Raw genomic sequence first — 15,457 nt, 5'->3', positions numbered from 1 at the left:
GTTTTTCTTTTTATACCTATTGGTGCTATAATAGGTGTAAAAAACAAGACTTTTTATACCTGCTGTGGCTTTGACTGGTGTAAAAAGTGATATTTTTTTTTAAATATTTTATTTGTATGTACTACTATCCATATCCTGCATAAGATTCAATCCCAGAATACAGTTTAAATAATCCTGGATAAGATTCAATCCCACAATACAGTTTAAATAATCAATAACAAGTAAAATAATCAATATTGTTTTCATTAACACATCAAAATGTAATATTTACTTAACAAAGTTCCTAACTATATTTACCTAACATAGTTTCTTAACATATTACACATAAAATAGTTCCTAAACTCAAAATGTAATATTGAAACATCGAATCATTTACAAATGGTTAAAAAAAATGTAGCCCACTGCTCCCGAACATCCTTTATGACATGTTGTTCCATTGGAGACGTGTCATCAAATATCTACACAATGAATAGTTTGAGTAAAGTTATAATATTAATGGCTTAAAATCTTAGTTATAAAATGTTCACGTTACCAATTTCCATGAGTCAACGACATTTGCAGATATAATTTTCTGCATGTGCCTCATGACATAATATCCGCACTCAAAGCTTCCCGGTTGACGTGAGCACTACAAGTTAAATTATGATTCTCAAATGGAAACAAGTTGAACTAGTCCAAGCAAGTACAAAGAGTCTTTAGCTAATCAAATTAGAGTCATTCTAAGTAATTGTTCCAGGTGATTGATTGACTCAAATCTGAAACTTGCATTTTTTTCTTTTTGTGTTAAGATGAAACAATATTAAATACTCAAGTATGTTCTTTAAATACATTTAACTCAAGGTAAAAAAATAATTTTTCCATTAATAAAAAATATTATTATTCATTCATATCCATAATAGTCGGTTTTACAAAACAATTACACGAATTATTAATTTTTTAATCTGTAGTGTAATTTTAAAGGAGTTATTCCTTGTATATACTTCTTTTAGTTTTTTATATTTCAGCATCGCAATTAAAATTTTCTTCCTTCCTATTAATTACATGAAAGATAAAATTATAAAGATCATATTATTTTGAAACTAAAAGAAATTTACAAAGCAGATATTCAAGCATCTTCTACCTGCAACAATAAATAAAGATTACACTGTGACGTCAATTAGTTAACTTGTATCCACAATCCTTGCAAGTTTGTTTTTCCAAAATATTGTATAAATAATAATAATAATAATAATAATAATAAATAAGAATAATGATAACTCACCATGTGACCACACCCGAAGGCCAAGTCTCTTGGATTGGTCAAACAAACAGGACAAACCTGTAGAACAGAAGATAGAACACCAAATCAATCGTAAAGAACTTCAAAGTTGATAGAACTTCAATTGTAATGTTTATGTATTTAAGGTTATTAAAACATACTGATTGGTTGTTGTCATCAATGGAGGAAGGTGGTGCAATGGTGGGAAGACGAGCTAATGATGGTGCAAGCCTAGAATATGGTAGAGGAGGAGCTTTTGGAACTATTCTCTTTGCTCTTCCTGTCACACATCTATTTTCCAAAACCACAAAAAATAATCAACCATAACATATTCAAACAAAAACTGTATATTCATAAAATAAGGTAATATGATACAACAAAGGGAAATTCTGCTTTAATAATTAAATCATTAATTAATTTTGAATTATTTGAAAAGAATTAAAGGAATCTTTTATTTTAAAAGTTTATAATTATATTTCTAAATTAATTTTAACTAAACTGGAGAAATCAGAAATTTAATTAAATTTGAGAACTTTTTATCTAAACTCTTATATTGTAAACTATAAAAGATGACAAAGAGGAAGTTTTAAGAAGGCCTGGACTTCAATATTACTATGATGTTTAGTTTTACACTTTCTTTTAAAATAAAAAGATCTTTTGAACATTATAATTGAAGACCGTAGCAGAGAAAAGAAAGTGTACCCAAAATATAATATACATCTCTAATCCTCGCTTTATTTATTAATTATTAAAATAGATCTCAATAATTATAAATAACATAAGTTATATTTTACTTTTTCTTCTTCTTCTAATTATTGGGTCTGGCATAAGCAGGAAGGAAAGTTATATCGACAAAATAAAGAAGAGCAAAATGAGGTATGCTTACCTCCATGGCAATTCATTGAATTTGGTCATATGACACAAGAACAACTCTCTTCAGTGAGGAAGGCAATGCATATACTAGATTCTTCACTCCAACCCAATCTTCAATTTAAAAACTTAGTCAAAATTAAAATAAAAATATCCATAAGTGCATGAAGAGTAGATGAAGATTATGTTTTAGGCAACTTTCAGTAAAAGGCATCAGTATTATGCTTACATTTTCCACTCTTGAATCTTCAGATAACTAATCTTCTATTGCATTCTAGTTATGACATCAAATGCTGCAGTAAATCAATGCTTTAAGGAAATGCTATTGTTCCTGTGCAGCAAATCACGTGTGTGACACCCTAAAAATAAAGTAAATAAAAATAAGAAAAGCAAAAGAAACAAAGTTAGTGCCAACAGATGCATATATATGACATACTAACCTGGTGATGATGATTTTCAGTCTTGTCTACCAGAAAGTTAGTGCCAGGAAGTTTTCCTAGAGTTTCTGTGCTTGGTCGAATTGAGATGAGAATGATCTTTGAAAAAGATATAACCACCTACAGATGAAGAAACAAAGTAATCAGTATATAAGATTATTTACTTCAGGATCAGCAGACAATCCAGCAGTGTCCCATCCATAGTCCCCTGGGAATTCTCCAGTCAAATAAGAGGGAGTCTGAGCCGAAAAGGGTCCCAAGTATTTCACTCTGTCTGGACCATACCGCAATTCATTTCCCTGCTCACTCATCAACACAGATAACACTACATATAAGTCACACAACACAACCCAAAAAAACTAAAACCATTGAAGCATGGATCCAGCAGAAAACAAAATCTGATTGCATATAAGCTACTGCCCTCACGTCCATCAGAATTTCTTTCCTAAGTTAGTTTCCCAAACCAGAATAAGAAGCTATCAATACTACAATCAGATTTCAAATCAGATTAAAGAGTTATAATTAGTCCATTACTGTAAAAAGGATTGAATGAAAAAGGACATGTTTACCTATTAAAGAGTTCCACATTGATGTATTGAAAAATTTGATTAAATAACTTTTGAACTAGAACAGTAGGGACCTGGGGCAAAACATAAAATCAGTTTGCTCTATAACATTAAAAAGGACTTGGAAAGAAACCAAAGCAATTGCTGACAGCTCTGCAAATGTTGCACATATAATTATTGGGTGGAAGACCTTTTTCAAGCTTGATGGCAATCTGAAAACAAAGGGATAAGAAAAGGCATAATTATAGTTAGTTCTAATAAAATGCAAATACAATGTTGCATGACAATATAACATTTTTGCTCCATCTAAATGAGCCATCAAAGCAATCAGCCATAGAGGTTGCTAATGCCGTGAAGAATCAAGCCAAAGAACTTGAGTAGGCATTATCTTTCTATAATAGGTACCAATAGTATAATTAAGGATAAGCTGGCACAATTTCTCTTTCTATATAAATGCATTTATACACGTAACGTATAATGTATGATTCAATTTTTTTTATCTTCTTATCTGATTCTTTTGCAGAAATGTAACAAGAATGAGGCAGAGATAGTGACTCTAAATATCCAAGGACTAAATTGAATGTTGAGTACTGTATGAGTTGCTAGGATGATATATATATCATGCAAAGATACCCTTCTCTCCAAGTTTGCGAGGAGGTTGCTGCTGGAAGCAAATCACAACTGCAGACAAATTGTCTCCACTATTTCTCTTTAAAGCCTTATCAACCAAATCCTTACTGCACAAGGTTCGGTCATTATGGTCCTGGAGCATATGTCAGGCGAAATCCACTGCAATTTGCCTCCTATATCCAGTAATATAATCAACACTTACCGCAAATGCTATCTGAAAATATGCTTCAGGAAATGAAGATGAGCCACGGTGCTCATCAAGCTGGAAGCGCAAATTTTTGGCATCCACCACCTAGCTGAGAAGAAACTTGTAAGACCCTATAAAATTAGCAATGATAATTCTTTGTTAAACCAGATTTATGAAGTATAATCAAATGCTTATCCTATTAAATCCCATTTCAATTCTGCTGAAATATATACTGTTATGGTGTGCACTAATACAGTGCCACATCGCGCTCTGAAACACGCACCACTGCACACATTCAGTGCATTAAAAACGCACCAATCTGTGCATGCACACACGCCAAGTGTCACGGGAGAGAATTCCAAATCAGAGTTTGATGTGCAGGTGGCAGACTGGGAGACGCTCTCCTGTTTGACGTGGAATCCACCCAAAATTCTGAGTTTTGAGAAAATCTCTCACTCATACGCACACTTCGTCTTCCTCAGAAAACCACACCTTTCATCTTCTCCAAACTTCTCTCTACGAACCTTCATCTTCCTTCTACCATTACTCACTTCATTCAACTCCGATCAGTTTTCTGAAACCATAGAAACGTTCACGGGGCAGTAAGCTTCGAATTGATCCGAACCTCTTTAGATCCTGTAACTGGTAAGTTCCAAACCATAATCTAATTCTAGAAGTTCTAGGAACACTGTTTCAGTTGCATGCAAAGAATAAAATCTGAGTTTCTGAGTCTCTTTGGTTAAATCTAGTTGAGGAGCGTAAGAAAGAGCTGATTGGGTAGAAATTCATAGTTGGACAGAATCAAGTTACACTGTTAAAAGTTCACTGCTAGACCAGGTAAGGGAAGCTTATATGTTTAATTTATACTGTTTGATTTATGATCTGAGATTCATATAAGAAAAACATGATGTTTGAGTATTTAGAACGTTTACTGATATCTGATATGTATTCTGGTTTGGATGGATCTGTCATGAACTGATACGGCTTATATGAATTTTATTTGATGATGAATTTGATTTAAATGCATGATTGAGTTGATTATGGATAAATGGAGAATGGTTATTGTGTGGTTGGAATGATTTAAATGTTGAAATTTGCATGATGATGGTGTCTGAAGGGAATTAAATCTGGAAATGAAAGTATAAAGTTGAAAAATGGAAATCTGGAAAAATTTCTACTAAGTGTGAAAACTCTGAATTTCTGATCATTCTCTGTTGCTAAATGACGCTCGTCACTGTACGGTCTTAGACCGTTCGGTTTTTGGTTAACATGACTTAGATTGGAATTCATTCATTTGGAATGAATTCTGCTCGAGAACGAGCGTCCCCCAATTGAGTGAATGAGCGTTCGTTTCTGCTCAGTATAGATAAATATTTAAAACTTTATAAATAAGTGACGTTCGGCCTTAAGTCGAGCGTACGTTCTCATTGACGTTCGGCCTCATGTTGAGCGTTCGTCCTTATTGTCGTTCGTCCTTATTGTCGTTCGACCTTATATTGAACGTTCGTTCTACAGAGTGTTCGGTCTTATACTGAAGTGCTCGTTCTAAGTTGAGCTCGGTTTATACCAAGCGTTCGTTCTGATTGTGCTCGGTCATTGACCCAGCGTTCGTTCAAGGAGGGTTCGGTTACTTTTTATATAACTGAACGCTCGTCCTTACCATTGAATTCTGAGAGAACGTAATTGGCGTTCGTCCAAATTGTTAATGAACGTTCGTTCTTTGACTGGCAGTGTTGTTTTTTTTGAAATCAATTATATTGATTGTTTATCTAAACATTTTCTTACGGGTTTTATCCTTTGGATTCTACCTGGATTCTTTACCTTCAAAATATTTCTAAGTATCATCCATATCTTTTAAAGATCAGTATTTTCAAATTATGAAGTGTTGAAACGTGTTAAGTGAATAAATGGTTCGTTTCTTTTGTTCAGAAACGAGGATGTAGGAGTACTGTAACATGTTAAGTCCTGTTGATTAAGTGATGAACGTTCGTGGAATTAAGAGAGTGGAACACGGAATGAAAATGTGAATCAGTGAACTGTTTAATATGGTGAATGATATGTTGAACGAATTATTGGAACTGGATTTTATTAGCGTTCCAAGGAGGAACGTTTTTGATATGATTGATTATTGAGTTTTGTAAAGTATGACTGTGGGCATGCTAATGCTGGCTTGGTCCATCCTGATATTCCGTGATACTCATCTTCACGTAGAAGGGAGTAGTCATGCGTGGGAATGGCAGGAGACTCTATTCCTTAGAGGTACTTTGGATAGGGTTAACCTCGAGTGGCAGCTGTCGAGTGTAATACAGTTACCACACCACTCGGGTGCAAGGACGCCTGTAGCTACACGGTTCATACAGTCCGGACGGTCTGTCGTTTATACGTATCTATATGATTGTTAATTGATGAGCTTACATGTTGAATGTGTGGATTGATATGTAACTGTATGTGTTGATTTTATAAATTAAATATTATAAGCTTACCCTTGCATTTCCTTTGTGTTGTCTAATGTCCATGTATAATCCGTCTTGTCGAAATGCAATGATCATCCGTTGTGGATGTGAGCAGATGGTGGTGCATCCCTTGAGCAAGTACTGGAAGAAGAAAATTTGGAGGATGCCAACCTTGTGGACGTTGAAGTAAAATTGGAGCAATAGGGATTAGTTCCGTAGTAGCAGCAGTAGTTAATTTTGGGTGTGCTGTATTCTGGCAGCCTGTATATAATTCTGCAGATTTGTTCCTGTAGATCTGTTTTGTATATTTTGCTAAAATTCTGAACACTGTAAACTCTACTGTAAGTTACTGTACAGTACTGTTTATTTATATAAGTGCTGTTTTCTTTTGGAGCAGCTGTTAATTACGCAAAGACTGTTTACTGTTACTGTTAATTGTGATAAATTCTGAATTATAGTGATTACTGTATTTTGGGATGTTACATTAGTGGTATCAGAGCAGTTTTGTTCTTTTAAGGAACACTGTAGGTATGAGTGCACTACGTTTTTGCTGTGTGCTTATTATATGTTAATGAGTTATTGTTTTAACTCTCGAACTTTACTAACGCTCGTTTTTCTCTGATCCAGAGAACTAATGGCGCCTAGACTTCCTCCTCCTCCCCAACCGAATGAGTCCGATACGTCCAGCAACACTAGGTTGTTGGAAACCGTAGTTGAACGACTGCATCAACAGAATACTACACTGATGGAGCAAAACGCCACTCTGATGCAGCAAAACCAAGCTGCTATGCAAGGATTGGAGGCATCGCGTGTCAATTCTGAAAACACGCAAAGGCAATTGATGGAGATCCTGGCTGCAACTAGAGGTGCGCCTGGAGCATCTTCTTCAAACGCTGCTCAACCAAATGCTGAATGGAGTTTGGAAAGTTTCCTTCAGCATCACCCTGCCAAGTTCAGTGGCAAATGTCTTCCTGATGAGGCAGATCATTGGCTGAGGGACATTGAGAAGATTTATAATGCAAAGAGGTGTCCTGACGACAACAGATTGGCGTTTACTGAGTACTTGTTGACTGGTGAGGCCAACCACTGGTGGACGAGTGTGAGGGCTATCCTGGCCGACACTCATGCTCCTATCACCTGGGAGGTTTTTAGAAACAAATTTTATGAAGAATATTTCCCAGACAGCGTTCGCTATGCCAAGGAAGTAGAATTTCTTCAGCTGGTGCAAGGGGGAAAATCTGTATCCGAGTACACAAATTCTTTCAAACAGTTGTTGAGGTTTAATACGATGGCCACTAGTGAAGAGTGGCAGTGTAGGAAATTTGAGAATGGATTAAGAAGCGACCTGAAGGTGTTGATATCAAGTTTATGCATTCGGTCATTTCCTGCAATGGTGGAAAGAGCCAAAGTATTGGAGAAGAATATGGCAGAAGTGGAACGACAAAAGAAGCAGACACAGGTGACTAGAGGGTCGATTGTATCCAGGGGTACTGCCAACACGAGAAGTACTCCTTACGCTCGCCCAGGTCAGTCAAATGCAAGTGGATCACGAGCATTAATCACTGCCGGACAGCCAGGAAACGTCACTTGTTTCCAGTGTGGAGGGCCACACTATCGTTCATCTTGCCCTCAACTCACGGGAGGAAAATTCTGCACGAAATGTAGAAGAAGTGGGCACTTGGAGAATGAGTGCAACATGGGTGGACGAGCTGTGTTGAGGCCACCGAATGCTGGCAGAAATCAGGCTAGAGGAGGACGAGCCCAAGCAGCTGGACGCGTATATGCGATTACTGGTGCAGAGGCAGCTAATTCAGGTACACTCATCATCAGCACCTGCCTTGTGTTTGGTACCTCTTGTTGTGTGCTGTTTGATTCGGGGGCAACACACTCCTTCATATCGAAGGCGTGCGTTGATAAGTTGGGAATAGCTGTGAGCGAGATGAATTTTGATTTGGTGGTGTCAACACCGGCTGCGGGTGAAGTTAGGACGTCTACCATGTGTGTTAGATGCCCTATTGAGGTAGAAGGACGTAGGTACAAGGTGAATCTTATCTGTTTGCCTCTCAAAGATTTAGAAATAATTTTGGGAATGGATTGGCTCAATACCAATCGCATTCTCATAGATTGTGGCAAGAAGGAGTTAGTATTTTCTGAAGAAGATGAGGAATGCTTGGGAGTGACACTCGGTCAGTTAAAGGAAGACATTATGGAAGGCGCGGCTTGTTTTCTCATCATGACACATGAGGACCAAGAGCTGGGAAATTTGAAACAAAAACGAACGTCTGTTGTGGAGGAGTTTCTGGACGTTTTTCCAGATGAGATACCAGGGTTGCCTCCTGTTAGAGAAGTTGAATTCACCATAGACTTGGTGACCACGGCAGCCCCTATATCAGTCCAACCATACCGTATGGCGCCTGCAGAGTTGGTTGAACTCAAGAAGCAAATTGAAGAACTCATGGAGAAGCAGTTTATCAGACCGAGTGTGTCACCATGGGGAGCGCCTGTGCTCTTGGTGAAAAAGAAGGATGGTAGCTCTCGTCTGTGTATAGATTATAGACAATTGAACAAGCTGACCATCAAGAACAAGTACCCCTTGCCAAGGATTGATGATTTGTTGGATCAACTGCATGGGGCAACAGTGTTTTCTAAGATTGATTTGCGTTCAGGATATCACCAGATCAGGGTGAAGGAGGACGACATCCAGAAGACAGCGTTCCGATCACGTTATGGGCATTATGAGTACGTGGTAATGCCATTTGGAGTGACGAACGCTCCAGCCATCTTCATGGATTACATGAACCGGATATTCAGACCCTATTTGGATAAATTTGTAGTTGTGTTCATAGATGATATTCTCATCTACTCCAAAACCAATGCCGAACATGAAGAACACTTGAGAACAGTACTAACCGTGTTGAGGGAGAAAGAGTTGTACGCAAAGCTGTCCAAGTGTGAATTTTGGTTAAAGGAGGTGCAGTTTTTGGGGCATGTGATATCGTCTGAAGGTATTTCAGTGGATCCCTCTAAAGTGAGAGCAGTGCTAGATTGGAAGAGCCCGCGTTCAGTCACGGAAGTGAGGAGTTTTGTGGGACTGGCAGGTTATTACAGACGTTTCATAGAGGGGTTTGCCAAGATAGTGGCTCCTCTTACTAGATTGACTAGAAAGGACCAACCATTCGCTTGGACTGATCTATGTGAGGAACGTTTCCAGGAGCTGAAGGTGAAACTAACGAGCGCGCCAGTTTTGATTATTCCAGACACGTCCAAGCCATATGAAGTGTACTGTGACGCTTCTCACCAGGGTCTGGGCTGTGTGCTCATGCAGGAGAGACGTCCAGTAGCGTACGCGTCTCGCCAATTAAAGATTCATGAGCAAAATTACCCCACACACGACCTAGAGTTGGCAGCGGTCGTGTTTGCATTGAAGATTTGGAGGCACTACCTATACGGATCCACGTTCCAAGTCTTCAGTGATCACAAGAGCCTCAAATATTTATTTGATCAGAAGGAGTTGAACATGAGGCAGAGGCGTTGGCTAGAATTTTTGAAAGACTATGAGTTTGAGCTGCTCTATCATCCTGGGAAGGCAAATGTGGTGGCAGACGCTCTAAGCAGGAAGGCGATACATGTCTCATTGATGATGGTGAAGGAGCTGGATTTGGTGGAGAGCTTCAGAGATCTAAGGTTGCAGTTCGAATTAGAACCGAACAGCATCAAGTGCTGCAACCTTAGAATATCAAGCAATGTGTTTGATCGTATATGGATGAAGCAACGTGAGGATGAGGAGCTGGGGAAGATCTTTGGCGCACTCGGTACAGAAAAAGCCAAAGAGTTTAATGCTGGAACGGATGGTATGTTACGTTACATGGGCAGAACGTGCATTCCTAATGATGGTGAACTGAAACGGATTATATTGGAGGAAGCACACCATAGTCGTCTTAGCATACACCCCGGTATGACTAAGATGTATCAAGATCTTAGGAAATCGTTTTGGTGGCCTGGAATGAAAAGTGATATAGCACGTTTTGTAGCTTCCTGCCTGACATGTCAACGTGCTAAGGCCGAACACCAACGACCAGGTGGTTTGCTTCAGCCACTGGAAATTCCTGAATGGAAGTGGGATAGCATTTCCATGGACTTCGTGACTCATCTACCACGAACGGTTAGGAATCATGACTCAATATGGGTGATCGTGGATAGATTGACGAAGAGCGCACACTTCTTGGCCGTGAATCTGAAGATGTCAATGTCTAATTTGGCCAAATTGTATATAAATGAGATCGTTCGTCTGCATGGAGTGCCCTCAAGCATCATTTCTGACCGAGACACGAGATTCACATCTCGGTTTTGGCAATCCCTGCAAGGCGAGTTGGGGAGCAAATTGCAGATGAGTTCAGCATATCATCCGCAAACGGACGGCCAGTCCGAACGCACCATCCAGACGCTAGAAGATTTATTGAGGACGTGTGTCCTAGACCATTTGGGCGCATGGGATGAGATTTTGCCTCTGGTGGAGTTCACGTACAACAATAGTTTCCAGTCTAGCATTGGAATGGCACCGTTTGAAGCTCTCTATGGGAGGAAGTGCAGAACGCCACTTTGCTGGTTTCAAGAGGGAGAGAACGTGCTAACTGGACCTGAACTCATCCAGCAAACAACCGAGAAGGTTAAGTTGATTCAAGACAGGTTGAAAACGTCTTTGAGCAGACAGAAATCCTATGCTGATAGGAGGAGAAGACCACTGGAATTCGCTGCAGGTGATCATGTATTTCTGAGACTAAATCCAATCACTGGAGTAGGAAGAGTTGTGCGTCCAAAGAAGCTGTCTCCCAAGTTCATAGGGCCGTATCAAATATTGAAGAAGGTTGGACCAGTAGCCTATGAACTCGCATTGCCTCCTCAACTATCAAATCTGCATCCAGTCTTCCATGTGTCTCAGCTTAGGAGGTATATAGCTAATCCTTCCCATGTCTTGGAACTGGAAAACATTCAACTGCATCCAGACCGAACGTTGGAGCTACAACCAATCCGCATTGAAGATGAACGCACCAAGCTGCATAAAGGAAAGGATATTCGTTTGGTGAAGGTAGTGTGGGATGCTAACACTGGAGATTCAACGTGGGAAGTGGAGAGTGCAATGAAGGATTTATATCCGCACTTATTTGCTTATAATTTCTGAATTTTCGAGGACGAAAATTTTTGTAGTTAGGGAGAATGTAAGACCCTATAAAATTAGCAATGATAATTCTTTGTTAAACCAGATTTATGAAGTATAATCAAATGCTTATCCTATTAAATCCCATTTCAATTCTGCTGAAATATATACTGTTATGGTGTGCACTAATACAGTGCCACATCGCGCTCTGAAACACGCACCACTGCACACATTCAGTGCATTAAAAACGCACCAATCTGTGCATGCACACACGCCAAGTGTCACGGGAGAGAATTCCAAATCAGAGTTTGATGTGCAGGTGGCAGACTGGGAGACGCTCTCCTGTTTGACGTGGAATCCACCCAAAATTCTGAGTTTTGAGAAAATCTCTCACTCATACGCACACTTCGTCTTCCTCAGAAAACCACACCTTTCATCTTCTCCAAACTTCTCTCTACGAACCTTCATCTTCCTTCTACCATTACTCACTTCATTCAACTCCGATCAGTTTTCTGAAACCATAGAAACGTTCACGGGGCAGTAAGCTTCGAATTGATCCGAACCTCTTTAGATCCTGTAACTGGTAAGTTCCAAACCATAATCTAATTCTAGAAGTTCTAGGAACACTGTTTCAGTTGCATGCAAAGAATAAAATCTGAGTTTCTGAGTCTCTTTGGTTAAATCTAGTTGAGGAGCGTAAGAAAGAGCTGATTGGGTAGAAATTCATAGTTGGACAGAATCAAGTTACACTGTTAAAAGTTCACTGCTAGACCAGGTAAGGGAAGCTTATATGTTTAATTTATACTGTTTGATTTATGATCTGAGATTCATATAAGAAAAACATGATGTTTGAGTATTTAGAACGTTTACTGATATCTGATATGTATTCTGGTTTGGATGGATCTGTCATGAACTGATACGGCTTATATGAATTTTATTTGATGATGAATTTGATTTAAATGCATGATTGAGTTGATTATGGATAAATGGAGAATGGTTATTGTGTGGTTGGAATGATTTAAATGTTGAAATTTGCATGATGATGGTGTCTGAAGGGAATTAAATCTGGAAATGAAAGTATAAAGTTGAAAAATGGAAATCTGGAAAAATTTCTACTAAGTGTGAAAACTCTGAATTTCTGATCATTCTCTGTTGCTAAATGACGCTCGTCACTGTACGGTCTTAGACCGTTCGGTTTTTGGTTAACATGACTTAGATTGGAATTCATTCATTTGGAATGAATTCTGCTCGAGAACGAGCGTCCCCCAATTGAGTGAATGAGCGTTCGTTTCTGCTCAGTATAGATAAATATTTAAAACTTTATAAATAAGTGACGTTCGGCCTTAAGTCGAGCGTACGTTCTCATTGACGTTCGGCCTCATGTTGAGCGTTCGTCCTTATTGTCGTTCGTCCTTATTGTCGTTCGACCTTATATTGAACGTTCGTTCTACAGAGTGTTCGGTCTTATACTGAAGTGCTCGTTCTAAGTTGAGCTCGGTTTATACCAAGCGTTCGTTCTGATTGTGCTCGGTCATTGACCCAGCGTTCGTTCAAGGAGGGTTCGGTTACTTTTTATATAACTGAACGCTCGTCCTTACCATTGAATTCTGAGAGAACGTAATTGGCGTTCGTCCAAATTGTTAATGAACGTTCGTTCTTTGACTGGCAGTGTTGTTTTTTTTGAAATCAATTATATTGATTGTTTATCTAAACATTTTCTTACGGGTTTTATCCTTTGGATTCTACCTGGATTCTTTACCTTCAAAATATTTCTAAGTATCATCCATATCTTTTAAAGATCAGTATTTTCAAATTATGAAGTGTTGAAACGTGTTAAGTGAATAAATGGTTCGTTTCTTTTGTTCAGAAACGAGGATGTAGGAGTACTGTAACATGTTAAGTCCTGTTGATTAAGTGATGAACGTTCGTGGAATTAAGAGAGTGGAACACGGAATGAAAATGTGAATCAGTGAACTGTTTAATATGGTGAATGATATGTTGAACGAATTATTGGAACTGGATTTTATTAGCGTTCCAAGGAGGAACGTTTTTGATATGATTGATTATTGAGTTTTGTAAAGTATGACTGTGGGCATGCTAATGCTGGCTTGGTCCATCCTGATATTCCGTGATACTCATCTTCACGTAGAAGGGAGTAGTCATGCGTGGGAATGGCAGGAGACTCTATTCCTTAGAGGTACTTTGGATAGGGTTAACCTCGAGTGGCAGCTGTCGAGTGTAATACAGTTACCACACCACTCGGGTGCAAGGACGCCTGTAGCTACACGGTTCATACAGTCCGGACGGTCTGTCGTTTATACGTATCTATATGATTGTTAATTGATGAGCTTACATGTTGAATGTGTGGATTGATATGTAACTGTATGTGTTGATTTTATAAATTAAATATTATAAGCTTACCCTTGCATTTCCTTTGTGTTGTCTAATGTCCATGTATAATCCGTCTTGTCGAAATGCAATGATCATCCGTTGTGGATGTGAGCAGATGGTGGTGCATCCCTTGAGCAAGTACTGGAAGAAGAAAATTTGGAGGATGCCAACCTTGTGGACGTTGAAGTAAAATTGGAGCAGTAGGGATTAGTTCTGTAGTAGCAGCAGTAGTTAATTTTGGGTGTGCTGTATTCTGGCAGCCTGTATATAATTCTGCAGATTTGTTCCTGTAGATCTGTTTTGTATATTTTGCTAAAATTCTGAACACTGTAAACTCTACTGTAAGTTACTGTACAGTACTGTTTATTTATATAAGTGCTGTTTTCTTTTGGAGCAGCTGTTAATTACGCAAAGACTGTTTACTGTTACTGTTAATTGTGATAAATTCTGAATTATAGTGATTACTGTATTTTGGGATGTTACAAAACTCGATCAAAAAGAGGCCATGCTTCACAAGCCATGATTTTATATACCAAGGAAATAATAACATCTATCATTATATAAGTGGAACCCTAATCGCCCAAACATAACAAAAGAGAGGAATTAACCTTCTAGAGGAGGTGCGGTCCAAGAGCACAAGGGTTTTGACGAGCAGATCGGAGAGTCGCGGATTGGCGGTTTTGAACTCTGCCATCAATGCCATCAATGCGAAGGAGCTTGCGGAGGAGAAGAAGACGCCAGAGAGAACTAAGAGAAGAGAAGATGTGAAGCAAAGATGAAGAAATGCAGAACCAAGAGGAAAAAAGAAGAAGATGAGCGCAGTGAATTGTGAATAGAAGGGGTGGCTAGAATATTAAATATTCCACACCGGTTCTAAGTAAAATAGGTGTAAAAATTATTTTTTACACTGGTTCATATCTGGTCTAAAATTATTTATTATTATTACAATTTTGCCATTATATTATTTTTTATACCTATTTTTAGAGTAACTGGTGTAAAAAAGTTCTCTTTATTTATTATTTTGTCATCGTATTATTTTTTATACCTGATGAATTTGAACAGGTATAAATAGACGCTATAAAAAGTCTATTTTACACTAGTGTATAATTATTTGTACTTTTATCTTTTTATTTTTACAATTATAGTTAATTTTATTAAGTTATAAAATAATTACCAGTTTTTTAAATATAATTACAATATAATAAAATTTAGTTTTTTTTAAAATATATAATTATTTTAGGTTAAATTTAATAATATCATTTTATTTTAATAATTATTATAATAATAGTTAACTTTTTAAGAGACTTGAAAAAGAACATTTATTTATTTATCTATATATATATATATATATATATATATATATATATATATATATATAATTTAGATTTTATTAATTTGTTTTCTATGACGACATGAGACAATTTATTTTACGTCACTTATATATATATATATATATATATATATATATATATATATATATATATATATATATATATATATATATATATAT

At 37.6% G+C, this 15,457-nt stretch overlaps 1 protein-coding gene across 9 annotated transcripts; it reads right to left on the bottom strand.

Annotated features, from left to right (window-relative positions):
- Positions 1–222: 222 nt before the first annotated feature.
- LOC148191218 (E3 ubiquitin-protein ligase RGLG4-like) lies at positions 223–14,786 on the bottom strand. Of its 9 annotated transcripts, none has more exons than XM_088102660.1 (10): positions 14,556–14,782; positions 3,765–4,053; positions 3,322–3,343; positions 2,569–3,205; positions 2,358–2,487; positions 2,145–2,242; positions 1,420–1,549; positions 1,262–1,318; positions 533–628; positions 223–458 (listed from the first exon to the last, which is right to left on the bottom strand). In XM_088102660.1, exons 6-10 carry the CDS (start codon positions 2,171–2,173, stop codon positions 369–371), a joined length of 402 nt encoding a protein of 133 aa, XP_087958786.1. In that variant the 5' UTR covers positions 2,174–2,242; positions 2,358–2,487; positions 2,569–3,205; positions 3,322–3,343; positions 3,765–4,053; positions 14,556–14,782; the 3' UTR covers positions 223–368. The 9 variants fall into 9 exon arrangements, 8 of the variants coding, with proteins under 8 accessions (XP_087958786.1, XP_087958782.1, XP_087958785.1 ...); XM_088102656.1 differs by having other exon boundaries at positions 2,569–3,343; positions 3,765–3,868; positions 3,964–4,053; XM_088102659.1 differs by having other exon boundaries at positions 2,569–3,894; positions 3,964–4,057; positions 14,556–14,785.
- Positions 14,787–15,457: the final 671 nt, after the last annotated feature.

This window comes from Vigna umbellata, chromosome 11, assembly GCF_029865625.1.
Source record: "Vigna umbellata cultivar VRB3 chromosome 11, Vumbellata_1.0, whole genome shotgun sequence".
NCBI classification, from domain to species: Eukaryota; Viridiplantae; Streptophyta; class Magnoliopsida; order Fabales; family Fabaceae; genus Vigna; species Vigna umbellata.
This window is presented reverse-complemented; position numbering and strand designations above follow the sequence as displayed.

Excerpts from the sequence above, each read along its gene's own strand:
- LOC148191218 (XM_088102661.1), bottom strand. The coding sequence starts at position 2,173 with ATGACCAAATTCAATGAATTGCCATGGAG. Across the intron at positions 1,550-2,144 it reads TTCAATGAATTGCCATGGAG|ATGTGTGACAGGAAGAGCAA; the intron begins GTAAGCATACCT and ends TTTGGAAAATAG. Across the intron at positions 629-1,261 it reads CCTTCGGGTGTGGTCACATG|TGCTCACGTCAACCGGGAAG; the intron begins GTGAGTTATCAT and ends TTTAACTTGTAG.